Source organism: Aquarana catesbeiana, linkage group LG05, assembly GCF_042186555.1.
Source record: "Aquarana catesbeiana isolate 2022-GZ linkage group LG05, ASM4218655v1, whole genome shotgun sequence".
Lineage (NCBI taxonomy): Eukaryota > Metazoa > Chordata > Amphibia > Anura > Ranidae > Aquarana > Aquarana catesbeiana.
In genome coordinates this window covers 582,969,911-582,984,660 of record NC_133328.1, presented here as the reverse complement: position 1 = coordinate 582,984,660, position 14,750 = coordinate 582,969,911, and the positions used below count along the sequence as shown (strand labels likewise).

At 47.9% G+C, this 14,750-nt stretch overlaps 1 protein-coding gene across 1 annotated transcript in view; it reads right to left on the bottom strand.

Moving 5' to 3' along the window:
• Positions 1 to 14,716, bottom strand: part of DCAF13 (DDB1 and CUL4 associated factor 13) — a 56,683-nt gene extending 41,967 nt beyond the window's left edge. Inside the window, exons 1-3 of the mRNA XM_073632085.1 lie at positions 14,560 to 14,716; positions 11,044 to 11,243; positions 2,821 to 2,928 (exon numbers count right to left, since the gene is read on the bottom strand). Of these exons, the coding sequence (XP_073488186.1) occupies positions 2,821 to 2,928; positions 11,044 to 11,243; positions 14,560 to 14,629 (378 nt within the window). The 5' untranslated portion in view covers positions 14,630 to 14,716. The remainder of the gene's footprint in view (positions 1 to 2,820; positions 2,929 to 11,043; positions 11,244 to 14,559) is intronic.
• Between the last annotated feature and the right edge of the window lie 34 nt (positions 14,717 to 14,750).

The following is a 14,750-nucleotide window of genomic DNA, read 5'->3' as shown; positions in this document are numbered from 1 at the left end:
CCAAACATGCCTGGGCCCTTCCCTAATGTTCATAATTAAAAGGGTGGCTGTTGGAATACTATTACATGTTCATTGTATCCAGGACTATTGGGCATTTCTCTTTGCTGTAGGCAGCTGAGCAGAACAATTCAGAAACAAAAAGGAAAGGCAAGTGTGTGCTGCTGGTGGGACCATCATTAAAGCATATTTGCACCCTTACCTTGTAAAACAACCCACTAAGATACAAATAGAAATTAAATGCAAAACATTTGTGTATAAATAGAAAAAAACATTATAAAATACATTAAACATTTTTTCCTTTTTAAGTGATCATATAACCTCTGTTCTCAGCTGCATAACAGCGTCGGGGAGAGAGGGAGAAAAAACAGCAGGACACCGGTCTTCCCAGTAAATGGCTGTGCAGGGGGTGTGTGTCAGGACAAGTCTAATCATTGGAGAACAGGCTGGGTTCCCAGCACAGCCAGAACACTAGCCGTGCTGTGCTTTTGTGCTTAGTGTGGTCGGTTTTTTATGGGAAAGCAGAGGGACTGACAAGAACACCAGGGATTTCACACAAAGGAAGCAATACAAAGGAGAACAGGATATTTTCTCACACAAGTACATGGTGTGTAAGGAAATATGATCCTTACTGACACACATTATTGATAATATGAGTTATTATTACTAATAGTTATAAATATAAATAATGAGGCGTTAGTATAATGTATGCTAGTAACATCCATTTTGTGTTAATGAAGCTAAGATGGCGTTTATAGCTTGTGTGGAAAAACAAGTCTTTTGGCTAATATGCTTAGCAGGATAAAAACCAAAAGCAAATTGCCAGACGCCTGAAAAACAAATGATGTAAACCTAGTATGTATACCAATGACATGTTGCTGTGTGACAAAAAAACCCTATAAAAGGGGCCAGTGTGATACATATGACAGCCGTGTATGTGTCGGCCAGTAACATAATGGGGTTAAAAAAAAAAAAAAAAAAAAACCTAAAATGAGCCCTTTATAGTACAAAAAGAGCAAAATAATCACTACTGTAAATATTACTCTCACAGTAAAAAAAATGAACCCCTTAAAGTAGTGATTATCTGCTTATTTTGTACTATAAAGGGCTAATTTTAGTTTTTTTTAACCCCCATTATGTTACTAAACATCTTAGACCTGGTTCACAATTATGTGTTTTTTGGTGCTTTTTGCAGAAACGCACTACAGTTCATTTACCTCGTTTCCTATGGGACACGTTCACATCTATGCTCTTTTCAGCCACTGCGTATTTGGAAAGGGTCAGGGACTTTTTTTTTTTAAAAACGCAAAACTGTGCTTTTTTTGGTTCAATATACTTCAATGGACAAGCTGCAGAAAAGCATGTAATGCGTTTTTGCAGCAATTTGTGTTTTTTAATCTGCCCAACAAATTGGCCAAAAAAAAATATGCTAAAACGCAAATTGCAGCAAAATCACCTGCGCAAAAATCAAAACGCACAGCAAAAAGCACTTCAGGAGCAGATCAAAAGCAAACTGCATAGGTGTGTACCGAGCCTTACGCTGGCCACACGGATCAATTTTCAGATGAGAATATTCATACAAAAAATCTTTGTACATTTGTTGAATGAAAGAATGTTGTCTGAAATTTTCACTTGTTTTTAACATTCTTTTTTTAAAATGATAGTAATTTCTGAACAAAAACCACATACACTGTCTGAAAATTCCTTTTACCAAGAAGTTTTCTATTATTTCCAAATTTTCCTGTCACCATGGTTGAAAATGAACGTCAAATTTGACCCCACTAACGATTAGAAAATCGAACCAACCTTCTTAAAATGACATTTTTTTTTGAAGGAAGACATTGTTTGTTTTTTGTTTTTTTTAATAAAAAAAAAATTCTCCGAGTCTGATATTTACCAGATTCACCCTTTAATAGTATATATACACAGTATATATCTCCTCTAATAGTATATACAGTATATATCTCCTCTAATAGTATATACAGTATGTTTGTTATTCTCAGAGTGGATTAAATATTTTGCTCCCTAACCATATAGTTGGCTATTTATATGTATCCCTGCATAGAAATATATAAGAATAAATTGCCTTTTTTTAAAAATTTACATATCAACTAAATTATACACCATACTTTTTTTTAAGGTTATTTACCGATTAATCAAAACAATAAAATCGGCCAACTAATCGATTATGAATATAATCATTAGCTGCAGCCCTAATCTCTATACAATGGTAGAGCAGGCACATATCAGGAATATGAAGTGTTGGGGTGACATATTCTTTAATGTAAACTCATAGGCTTGCTTTACTGTCCCTATAACTAGGCTCAGTGAATCAGGGAGGGGCAGAAATATCAGAACTGCCACAGCTGGCATAGTTTAAAGAAACTGTATAAGACAGAAAACATATCATGCTAAAAGCACAGCTCAGAGACAGAACTGAAAGAAATGTTCATTGCCGAGCAGCTGCTCTGTGTTTTCATTCAGACATGGAGCTGACTTGGCTCTGCCCCCTATCTCCTGATTGGCTCACTGGCTGTGATTGGCAGCAGAGGGCGCCAATGGACATCGCTGGATCTAGAGGGGGCTCAGGTAAGTGTTAGGGGGGGCTGCTGCACACAGAAGGTTTTTTACCTTCATGCATAGAATGCATGAAGGTAAAAAACCTTATGCCTTTACAACCACTTTAAAGTGGTTAACACAGGACACAAGATCACAAAAACTTGACTTGCCTAAAAATAAGTTTGTTTTTGCAAGTACTAAAACATGAAGTCAAGTAGAAAAAAACACAGTTGAAGCATCAAATCGGCTGTAAAATGTACTCACTGTAAAAAATGATGTTCCACAAAAGCGAACACAGAGCCCTCGGACGAATCCTTCATGTGCCTGTATGGTCCTGGTACACTTCTGAGTGGCCAAATTCCAAATCTTCACCTGAGAAAAACCAACATCAGGGTGGTCAGTTTTATACTACACACTATTAAAAGGAACCCACAGTTTTTTTCTGAATTGGAAAACATCTGTTTTTTTTTTCTAAAATGTCCTAATATATTTATTGGGTTTTTCTAATATTATGTAGACAGAGAGCAGCCATATATGCTGCACTGTTCCTCTCCCTCCAGTCATGTCTATGAGTAATCATACGCAAGCAAACGCCCCACCAAGAACAATGGGCTATGAGACCCCACCAATCAATGACTGTCCTTGGCAAAGGGACCTTCCAAATTTGACCAATGGATCCAAGTGCTGCAAATGCCAAAAAAGCAAAATTTTCTTTTCATTTAATGGATTTTTCACCGTGTTGACTCATTATATACAGTGCATCCGGAAAGTATTCATAGTGCTTCGCTTTTTCCACATTTTGTTATGTTACAGCCGTATTCCAAAATGGATTAAATTGATTATTTTCCTCAAAACTCTACAAACAATACCCCATAATGACAACGTGAAAGAAGTTTATTTTTAATAAATTTGCAAAAATTTCAAACAAAAAAACATATCATGTACTTAAGTATTCACAGCCTTTGCTCAATACTTTGTTGAAGCACCTTTGGCACCAATTACAGCCTCAAGTCTTTTTGAATATGATGCTACAACAGGGGTCTCAAACTGGTGGCCCTCCAGCTTGGCACATCTATTTTTATGCAGTTTCTACCATCAGGTTGGATTGGGAGTGTCGGTGCACAGCCATTTTCAGGTCTCTTTATAGATGTTCAATCGGGTTCAAGTCTGGGCCACTCAAGGACATTCCCAGAGTTGTCCCGTAGCCACTCCATTGTTATCTTGGCTGTGTACTTAGTGTCTTTGTCCTGTTGGAAGATGACCCTTTGCCCCAGTCTGAGGTCCAGAGCGCTCTGGAGCAGGCTTTCATCAAAGATCTCTCTGTACATTGCTGCATTTATCTTTGCCTTGATTCTGACTAGTCTCCCAGTTCCTTCCGCTGAAAAACATCCCCACAACATGATGCTGCCACCACCATGCTTCACTGTAAGGATGGTATTGGCCAGGTGATGAGCGGTGCCTGGTTTCCTCCAGACATCACGCTTGCCACTCAGGCCAAAGAGTTCAATCTTTGATTCATCAGACCAGAGAAATTTTGTTTCTCATGGTCTGAGAGTCCTTCAGGTGCCTTTTGGCAAACTCCAGGCTGGCTGTCATGTGCCTTTTACTGAGGAGTGACTTCTGTCTGGCCACTCTACCATACAGGCCTGATTGGTGGAGTGCTGCAGAGATGGTTGTTCTTCTGAAAAGTTCTGCTCTCTTGTAGGGCTGCGCATCTTCACTGGCCTCACGATTCGATTCGATTACGATTATCAAGTCAACGATTCGATTCGATTCGATTCCGCGATGCATCACGATGCATCACGATTACAGCGCAAGTCCGCAAGTTCTCATGGTTTTCATCAAAAAAAATTCAAGTAGTCAGGAGGACTCCATTTTTTATATTCTATCTGTTCTTAAGAAAAAAAGAGACAGCAGAGGAGCTCCAGGCTCTCTTCCACAATACTAAAGGAGATGGTCAGAGCCTGCGGACATGCTACAGGAGATGGTCAGAGCCTGCGGACATGCTACAGGAGATGGTCAGAGACTGCGGACATGCTACAGGAGATGGTCAGAGACTGCGGACATGCTACAGGAGATGGTCAGAGACTGCGGACATGCTACAGGAGATGGTCAGAGACTGCGGACATGCTACAGGAGATGGTCAGAGACTGCGGACATGCTACAGGAGATGGTCAGAGACTGCGGACATGCTACAGGAGATGGTCAGAGACTGCGGACATGCTACAGGAGATGGTCAGAGACTGCGGACATGCTACAGGAGATGGTCAGAGACTGCGGACATGCTACAGGAGATGGTCAGAGACTGCGGACATGCTACAGGAGATGGTCAGAGACTGCGGACATGCTACAGGAGATGGTCAGAGACTGCGGACATGCTACAGGAGATGGTCAGAGACTGCGGACATGCTACAGGAGATGGTCAGAGACTGCGGACATGCTACAGGAGATGGTCAGACTGCGGACATGCTACAGGAGATGGTCAGAGACTGCGGACATGCTACAGGAGATGGTCAGAGACTGCGGACATGCTACAGGAGATGGTCAGAGACTGCGGACATGCTACAGGAGATGGTCAGAGACTGCGGACATGCTACAGGAGATGGTCAGAGACTGCGGACATGCTACAGGAGATGGTCAGAGACTGCGGACATGCTACAGGAGATGGTCAGAGACTGCGGACATGCTACAGGAGATGGTCAGAGACTGCGGACATGCTACAGGAGATGGTCAGAGACTGCGGACATGCTACAGGAGATGGTCAGAGACTGCGGACATGCTACAGGAGATGGTCAGAGACTGCGGACATGCTACAGGAGATGGTCAGAGACTGCGGACATGCTACAGGAGATGGTCAGAGACTGCGGACATGCTACAGGAGATGGTCAGAGACTGCGGACATGCTACAGGAGATGGTCAGAGACTGCGGACATGCTACAGGAGATGGTCAGAGACTGCGGACATGCTACAGGAGATGGTCAGAGACTGCGGACATGCTACAGGAGATGGTCAGAGACTGCGGACATGCTACAGGAGATGGTCAGAGACTGGGGACATGGTACAGGAGATGGTCAGAGACTGGGGACATGGTACAGGAGATGGGCACAGACTGCGGCGGACATGGCACAGGAGATGGGCACAGACTGCGGCGGACATGGCACAGGAGATGGGCACAGACTGCGGCGGACATGGCACAGGAGATGGGCACAGACTGCGGCGGACATGGCACAGGAGATGGGCACAGACTGCGGCGGACATGCCACAGGAGATGGGCACAGACTGCGGCGGACATGCCACAGGAGATGGGCACAGACTGCGGCGGACATGGCACAGGAGATGGGCACAGACTGCGGCGGACATGGCACAGGAGATGGGCACAGACTGCGGCGGACATGGCACAGGAGATGGGCACAGACTGCGGCGGACATGGCACAGGAGATGGGCACAGACTGCGGCGGACATGGCACAGGAGATGGGCACAGACTGCGGACAATAATGCAGAGTTGTGGTGTGATGAAGGCACATAGACAATTTATGATATGGACTTGTGTCACAGCGCCCCCCCCTCCCCCTCCCCCTCTGTACTCACATGCTGCTCTGCCGGTGGCAGCCTGTAATGAGCAGGGCGATCTGCCTGCTCACCATCTCCCCCCGATCTCCATTTGTGCGGCCGGTGTTCCGCCGGTTGTCACATCTGAGGTGGGCAGTGAATTCTCCCGGGAGAGCGCTCCGTGCGTAAAGCTGTTATTAGTGTGTATATTGCGGTCATGTGACACTCGGCCGCGCCTCCCTCCTCTCACGTCTCTCCTGATGTCAGCCCCGCCCGCCTCTCTTCTGACCTGATAGCTCCAGTCAGTGGGCGGAGCTGACATCAGGAGAGACTGAGAGGAGGGAGGCGCGGCCGAGTGTCACATGACCGCAATATACACACTAATAACAGCTTTACGCACGGAGTGCTCTCCCGGGAGGGGGCGGGGCCAGAAATCGATTATTCGGGTCGCATGCATCGATTCCGCATCGGGGACACCCGAATCGCGATGCATCGATGCTGCGATTAATTTCAGCAGCCCTACTCTCTTGACAGAGAAATGCTGGTGCTCTGTCAGAATGACCATCGGCTTTTCGGTTACCTCCCTGAAGGCCCTTCTCCCCCGATCGCTCAGTTTGGCAAAGTGGCCAGCTCTAGGAAGAGTGCTGGTGGTTCCAAATGTCTTCCATTTATGAATGATGGAGGCCATTGTGCTCATTGGGACTTTCAATGCTGCAGAAATGTTTCTGTACCCTTACCCAAACCTGTGTCTCGATACAATCCTGTCTTGGAGAACTACTGACAATTCCTTGGACTTCATGGCTTGATTTGTGCTCTGACATGCACTGTTAACTGTGGGACCATATATAGACAGGTGTGTGCCTTTTCAAATCAAGTCCAATCAACTAAATTTACCACAAGTGGACTCCAATTAAGTTGTAGAAACATCTCAGGCCGAGCGGAGGACAACCGGCAGAGGAAGAAGATATCGCCAGAAGACCGAGAGGAGCGAAGAAATCAGAGGAGATGCCGGAGCCGATTTATTAAAATTATTTTGTCAAAAACCTGTGTACTGTTTTTATTTTTGACACTTTTTTTTTGGTGAATGGGTAGGGGTACAAGGAGACCCCCTTGTTAAAGGGGGCTTCCAGATTCTGATAAGCCCCCCGCCCGCAGACCCCGACAACCACCGGCCAGGGTTGTCAGGAAGAGGCCCTTGTCCTCAACATGGGGGCAAGGTGCTTTGCGGTGGGGGGAGGGCATGGTATGGTTTGGGGGGGGGGGGGGCGCGCTCGCTGGTCCCCACCCCCTTTCCTGACCTGCAAGGCGGTGTGCTCAGATAAGGGTCTGGTATGGATTTTGGGGGGGGACGCCACAGCATTTTTTGGGCGTGGGGGTTCCCCGAAGCCTCCCTGGCGGTTTTCCCGAGTGTGGCTCGGGGTTAAAATTTCAGTCCCATTAGCTGTAACCCCGAGCCACACTCAGGATTACATCGCAGGATCCTGGTGTGGCTTTACTTACCTTGTCCCCGGGATCCTGCGATGTCCCCCGCTGTGTCCATGGGCTCTGTCCTCCTCCGAAGCCTCTCCTTGCCAGGCTCCGTTCCCTGCGAGCGCCGCGACACACGGGGGCAGAGCCTGGCGGCAAATTCAAAAAATTGTAAATATCATAACACATACAGTACTGTAATCTTACAGATTACAGTACTGTATGAAATGATTTCACATCCCTTTTGTCCCCAGTGCTTTGGCCCATGCCCTGCATGCAGTTTTATATTGCATATACTGTTCTTTCTGCCTGGAAACTGGAGATTGTCCATAGCAACCAAAAAGTGTCCCTTTACGTCAAAAGTGGCTTTAGACCAGATAGAAAACAGCGATAGTAAATTAGAACACTTGCAGAATTGAGCGATAGTGAATCGTGGGGAAAATTTTATTATTATTTTTAAAATTTTTTTTTTTATTATTTATTTTTATTTATTATATTATAATTTATGTTTTTGTGTTTCAAACTTTATCATACCCGGGATATCTACTAGACTCTTGTTTGGACAGATTTAAGTGTGTTATTGTTAAGAATTACAGACCTACAATATAAAACGCCAAATTTCCATGCAAAATAATTGTACCGCTTTCAGCACCTAAAATCCGAAAGAATCATACCGCCAGGGAGGTTAAGACCCATACCAGGCCGGAGGGCCTGGTATGCTCTTAGAGGGGGAACCCCATGCCCCTTTTTTTTTTTTTTTTTTTTTTTTTGTGGAGTTACCCCTAAAGAGTCATACCAGACACAAAGTGCCTGGTACTGTCGGGATCAAAGTCGGATCCCCGTTCATTGAAGTCGGACGGATGTCGGACTTCAAGTCGCAGGGCAAAGTCGGATCCACAGTCGTACGACGTCATGTCATACCAGTGTGAACACGACCTCAAGGATGATCAGTGGAAACAGGAGGCACCTGAGCTCAATTTTGAATGTCATGGCAAAGGCTGTGAATACTTATGTACATGGGATTTTTTAATACATTTGCAAAGATTGGGGTAGTGTTTGTAGAATTTTGAGGAAAATAATGAATGCAATCTACTTTAGAATAAGGCTGTAACATAACAAAATGTGGAAAAAATGAAGTGCTGTGAATACTTTCTGGATGCACTGTACCAATTCTCATGTCTGGACAGGAGAGGTACGGTGCTACACAGCCTGGACTGCTCTAAACTACAGATAACTGTTACCAAAATGAAAGGACCTTCAAGGCCGTAAATTGTTGATTTTTGTCCTTGTGACAAAAATAAATGTCTTCTATTTGATTTATCATTGATGTGCTGCTGACTCTTGGATATTCCTGACACTTAAGGATAAGAAACCCATCTGTCGGCTTGGCATTTCAACATGTTCACTGTATAGAGTTTGCAGAATCACAGGATTTCCCATTTTGAAGATTTTTCACTTCCTGTCCTTGGTTTACAAAAAGAAGTCAAAGGAAATTTCCTTAACAAGAAGGGAAATCCCACTTTTGTCATCCGTCACCAGAACAGACATCCCCCATTCCACCCCCTTTTCCCAGTGACAACTTCCCCCTCTGCCCCAACAGAAATAATAATGGCACAAAGTCAAAGTAATTCATCCAAATGGGACACAGACAGCAATAAATAAAAAAGGACAGATGTACCAATATCTATGTAACCCCTTAAGTCCTGTCCACACCTGAGTGATTTTCTGCTTGAAGTCTGTAGCTCTAAAATGCTCAACAAGCCAAATCCCATTCATTTCAATGGCCCCTGTACATATCTGAGCGTTCTGTAACCTGCATCAAAACGTCTGTCGCTCAAAAAAGTACATGAGCTTCTTTTTGGCAGATTACAAGTGTTTTTGGCCCCATAGACTTCAATAGAAACGCCTGAGTTGAGTGTTTATGTTGCTCATTTTCTGCTCAAACAGCAGCTCTCCACCCCTAGTGCTTTCTATTGGCTAAACAAAAACGCCTGAAGTTGTAAAACGCTTGCAATACACTTATAAAAAAACAAAACAAAAACAAAACACCACCACACGCTTTAAAAAAAAAAGCCAGGAAAACACCAAACTGAGCATGTGCAGAATGCCTCCAAGGCTCTGTTCTATCAGCGGATGGATTGGGGAGAGTAAAAGAAGGAGAGGATCAGAGAAAACAGGATCAAAAAAATGTGGAGTATTAACCCTTCAGGATCCACAGTGAGTATAACAATCATGCTTTACCGCAAATACAGACTGATTTTACTGTTGTGACTTTAGTAACACTTTAAAGTGAAATTAAAGGCAAAACTTTTTCTTTTGTTTTGTATACGGTGCAGATGGATTAGAACACCTCTCAGTTTTTCTGTTTCAATCTTTTATTCAGTTTTTTAAATGACAAATAAAAAAAAACATGTTATGATGTAACCAAAGAAATTGCATAATGACACTGTCATCAAAATCAGTTGACAAGAAAATAGTAACAATAGCAGATTTAAAGGATAGGGAGGGAGTTTGGGCAAAAACCACTGTGACACCTCTCAGGTTTTTATTGCCGTCTGTGCCCTTGTTACAGAAATGAACGTTCTCTATTTGTCCTGTTTACTGTTATCATTGAAAGTAAAAGAAAATCCCAAATTTTGGGTTGTTCCCAGAAAGCCAATAGTAGGGAAATCTTCCAATGGGGACAAAAGATCTGGTGACCTGGAGGTACCCAAGGAATTCCTTTAATTTGCAGGGATTTCCTCTCACTTCCTGTTTTGGCTATAGGACAGGAAGTGAAGGGAAATCTCCACAATGGGACACAGATGGCAGAAAAAAAAAAAAATATGACAGGGGTTATAACCCTCCCCTTCTTCTATCCAAGATGAAAAAAAAAAAAAAAAAAAGATTTTGCCTATAGTTCTACTTTAATTCCCTATACACCTGCCTATTTTTTTTAAAAGTGCTAGAATTCCTGGAGTACTGCTTTAACCACTTGCCGGTCGACCGCTCGCCGTCATTATACATCAACTGTTTGAAGTGGAATATATCCTTTTCTTGAGCGGGCGGTCCGCTTTCCGATAAAAGTGGTCTCAGTGGCGGATTCGCTGTTAGTACACTTTTATCGGTGGTGGGAGAGGGGGGCACTTACCGGAGCCGCCAACAGCGGCGGAAGCGATCACGTCTGCTCCCCTCTGTGGTATGGAGCTGAGTGAGAGGAAGATGGCCCCCAAACGACTCCATACCATTTTTTATACATTGTTCTTTTAAAATGGTATGGGTTCTAAGTAATTTTCTAGCAAAAAAAAAAAAAAAATGATTTTAACTTGTAAACACCAAATCTCAAAACGAGGCTCAGTCCTTAAGCGGTTAAAGTGACATTTTATTATTGAGGGTATAGTTCTACTTTAAGACATAAAAAGTTTTGGGTGGAGTCCCACTTTCAATGTTTGGGGTAAAGCCTTGATACCAGGTTGTGGTGAAGCCCCTACCTCTCCGTCGCAGGCTCCGGAAAACACAGTTGACAAGCTCTTGGGATGTTTCGCCATACAGTTGATGCCATCTCTGTGACCATCTAATGAAGCAATGAAAGGCTTGGCAAAGACACGCTCAAGCTTGGTGGCGTTGAGGGCTCTGGTGTACTCCCGAGGAACTTCAAATGGGTGCAGAGAAGGATCATAGTTCCGAGGAACTAAATAAAACACAAACGTGCAAAAGAAAGAAGATTAAAATATAGGTCACACTAACAATGTCAGCAATCAAGGCCCAGAGCTTCTGCTACTTTGCCCATTAAAGTGATTCTAAAGGTTTAATATCAACCCCCCACCAGCGGTCCCCATCCTCCTCTTCTTGCCCCCCCCCTTCTTGGGTCCCCATCCACCTCCTCTTGGGTCCCCCCCGCCAACAGTCTCCATTCTCCTCTTCTTGGGTCCCCCTCGCCAACAGTCCCCATTGTCCTCTTCTTGGGTCCCCCCCGCCAACGATCCCCATTGTCCTCTTCTTGGGTCCCCCCCGCCAACGATCCCCATTGTCCTCTTCTTGGGTCCCCCCCGCCAACGATCCCCATTGTCCTCTTCTTGGGTCCCCCCCGCCAACGATCCCCATTGTCCTCTTCTTGGGTCCCCCCCGCCAACGATCCCCATTGTCCTCTTCTTGGGTCCCCCTGCCAGCGGTCCCCATTCTCCTCTTCTTGGGTCCCCCTCGCCAACAGTCCCCATTGTCCTCTTCTTGGGTCCCCCCCTCCACCAGCGGTCCCCATTCTCCTCTTCTTGGGTCCCCCCCTCCACCAGCGGTCCCCATTCTCCTCTTCTTGGGTCCCCCCCTCCACCAGCGGTCCCCATTCTCCTCTTCTTGGGTAACCCCCTCCACCAGCGGTCCCCATTCTCCTCTTCTTGGGTCCCCCCCAGCCAGCGGTCCCCATTCTCCTCTTCTTGGGTCCCCCCCAGCCAGCGGTCCCCATTCTCCTCTTCTTGGGTCCCCCCCAGCCAGCGGTCCCCATTCTCCTCTTCTTGGGTCCCCCCCAGCCAGCGGTCCCCATTCTCCTCTTCTTGGGTCCCCCCCAGCCAGCGGTCCCCATTCTCCTCTTCTTGGGTCCCCCCCAGCCAGCGGTCCCCATTCTCCTCTTCTTGGGTCCCCCCCAGCCAGCGGTCCCCAATCTCCTCTTCTTGGGTCCCCCCCAGCCAGCGGTCCCCATTCTCCTCTTCTTGGGTCCCCCCCAGCCAGCGGTCCCCATTCTCCTCTTCTTGGGTCCCCCCCCCACCAGCGGTCCCCATCCTCCTCTTCTTGCCCCCCCCCTTCTTGGGTCCCCATCCACCTCCTCTTGGGTCCCCCCCGCCAACAGTCTCCATTCTCCTCTTCTTGGGTCCCCCTCGCCAACAGTCCCCATTGTCCTCTTCTTGGGTCCCCCCCGCCAACGATCCCCATTGTCCTCTTCTTGGGTCCCCCCCGCCAACGATCCCCATTGTCCTCTTCTTGGGTCCCCCCCGCCAACGATCCCCATTGTCCTCTTCTTGGGTCCCCCTGCCAGCGGTCCCCATTCTCCTCTTCTTGGGTCCCCCTCGCCAACAGTCCCCATTGTCCTCTTCTTGGGTCCCCCCCAGCCAGCGGTCCCCATTCTCCTCTTCTTGGGTCCCCCCCTCCACCAGCGGTCCCCATTCTCCTCTTCTTGGGTCCCCCCCTCCACCAGCGGTCCCCATTCTCCTCTTCTTGGGTCCCCCCCTCCACCAGCGGTCCCCATTCTCCTCTTCTTGGGTCCCCCCCTCCACCAGTGGTCCCCATTCTCCTCTTCTTGGGTCCCCCCCCCCCAGCCAGCGGTCCCCATTCTCCTCTTCTTGGGTCCCCCCCAGCCAGCGGTCCCCATTCTCCTCTTCTTGGGTCCCCCCCTCCACCAGCGGTCCCCATTCTCCTCTTCTTGGGTCCCCCCCTCCACCAGCGGTCCCCATTCTCCTCTTCTTGGGTCCCCCCCTCCACCAGCGGTCCCCATTCTCCTCTTCTTGGGTCCCCCCCTCCACCAGCGGTCCCCATTCTCCTCTTCTTGGGTCCCCCCCTCCACCAGCGGTCCCCATTCTCCTCTTCTTGGGTCCCCCCCTCCACCAGCGGTCCCCATTCTCCTCTTCTTGGGTCCCCCCCAGCCAGCGGTCCCCATTCTCCTCTTCTTGGGTCCCCCCCAGCCAGCGGTCCCCATTCTCCTCTTCTTGGGTCCCCCCCCAGCCAGCGGTCCCCATTCTCCTCTTCTTGGGTCCCCCCCCTCCACCAGCGGACCCCATCCTCCTTTTCTTGCCCCCCCTTTTTGGGTCCCTATCCACCTCCTCTTGGGTCCCCCCGCCAACGGTCCCCATTCTCCTCTTCTTGGGTCCCCCTCCCTGCCAACGGTCCCCATTCTCCTCTTCTTGGGTCCCCCCCCAGCCAGCGGTCCCCATTCTCCTCTTCTTGGGTCCCCCCCCAGCCAGCGGTCCCCATCCTCCTCTTCTTGGGTCCCCCCCCCTCCACCAGCGGACCCCATCCTCCTTTTCTTGCCCCCCCTTTTTGGGTCCCTATCCACCTCCTCTTGGGTCCCCCCGCCAACGGTCCCCATTCTCCTCTTCTTGGGTCCCCCTCCCTGCCAACGGTACCCATTCTCCTTTTCTTGGGTCCCCCTCCCCGCCAACGGTCCCCATTCTTCTCTTCTTGCCCCCCCCGCCAGTGATCTCCATCCTCCTATTCTTGGGTCGCCCCACCAGCGGACCCCATCCTCCTCTTCTTGGTTTCCCCCCGCCAGCAGTCCCCATTCTCCTCTTCTTGGGTCCCCACCAGCGCTCCTGATCCTCCTCTTCTTGGGTCGCCCCACCAGCTGTCCTGGCTCCTCCTCTTCTCTGAGCAAGCCACTTGCTAGCGGGACCACTAGTGCGGCTCGATTACAAGTAACACACTGTGCGTTTATAGGCACACACAGCGCAGCTCAGCCCTGCCCCCTTATCTCTGCTCACAGGCATTCCCTACTGCCGCATGTATACATTGAACTGCAGGGCGGCCATTGCCATCTATGATTGGTTGATGACTTTGACAGCTTCCTGGGGGCATAGCTCAGGTGGGTTTGGAATAAAGCTGGCCATACACCATACAATTAGATTGTACAATCTCTTTTAGTTTTACCAATACTATGTAATAGGAGGACTAGTGATGAGCTTGGGTGTGTTCGGACCAAGATCTAAACCCACGAAGGAGCTGACAACCGTATGGGCCAATCATCTGTCTGGATCGAACCCCACCCCACATACATACATGGGGGGGGGGGGGGGGGGGAGTACCAGTCACAGATGATTGTCTCATGCAGGCTTCCCACCCATCTGGGCTTAGATCCCAGTCTATACAAGCAAACTCATCACTGGAGAGGACAAAAACCCGTTTCCTTGAATCAGTAAACAAGCAGGCAGGCCCTTGTACTGCATAGCTGAAGGCAGATCTGGAGGAGATCGTACAGTGTATGGCCAGATCTAGAAAGTGTTCCCCCGGGTGTGTAGCGCACTCACCCCTCTGTAGATCCTTCTTGGTCTCCCGTACATAGTCGTCCGGATTCCTGCACAGCACCTTCACCTTCATGGTAAACACTGGCAGCACCACGTGTGGCCGGAACCGGGACCTCGGCTCACAGAGATGACATCACTGCCAACGCGGCGGCCATGTTTACTCCGGTACTCTGCCCATGCTGCCCTCATCTGGG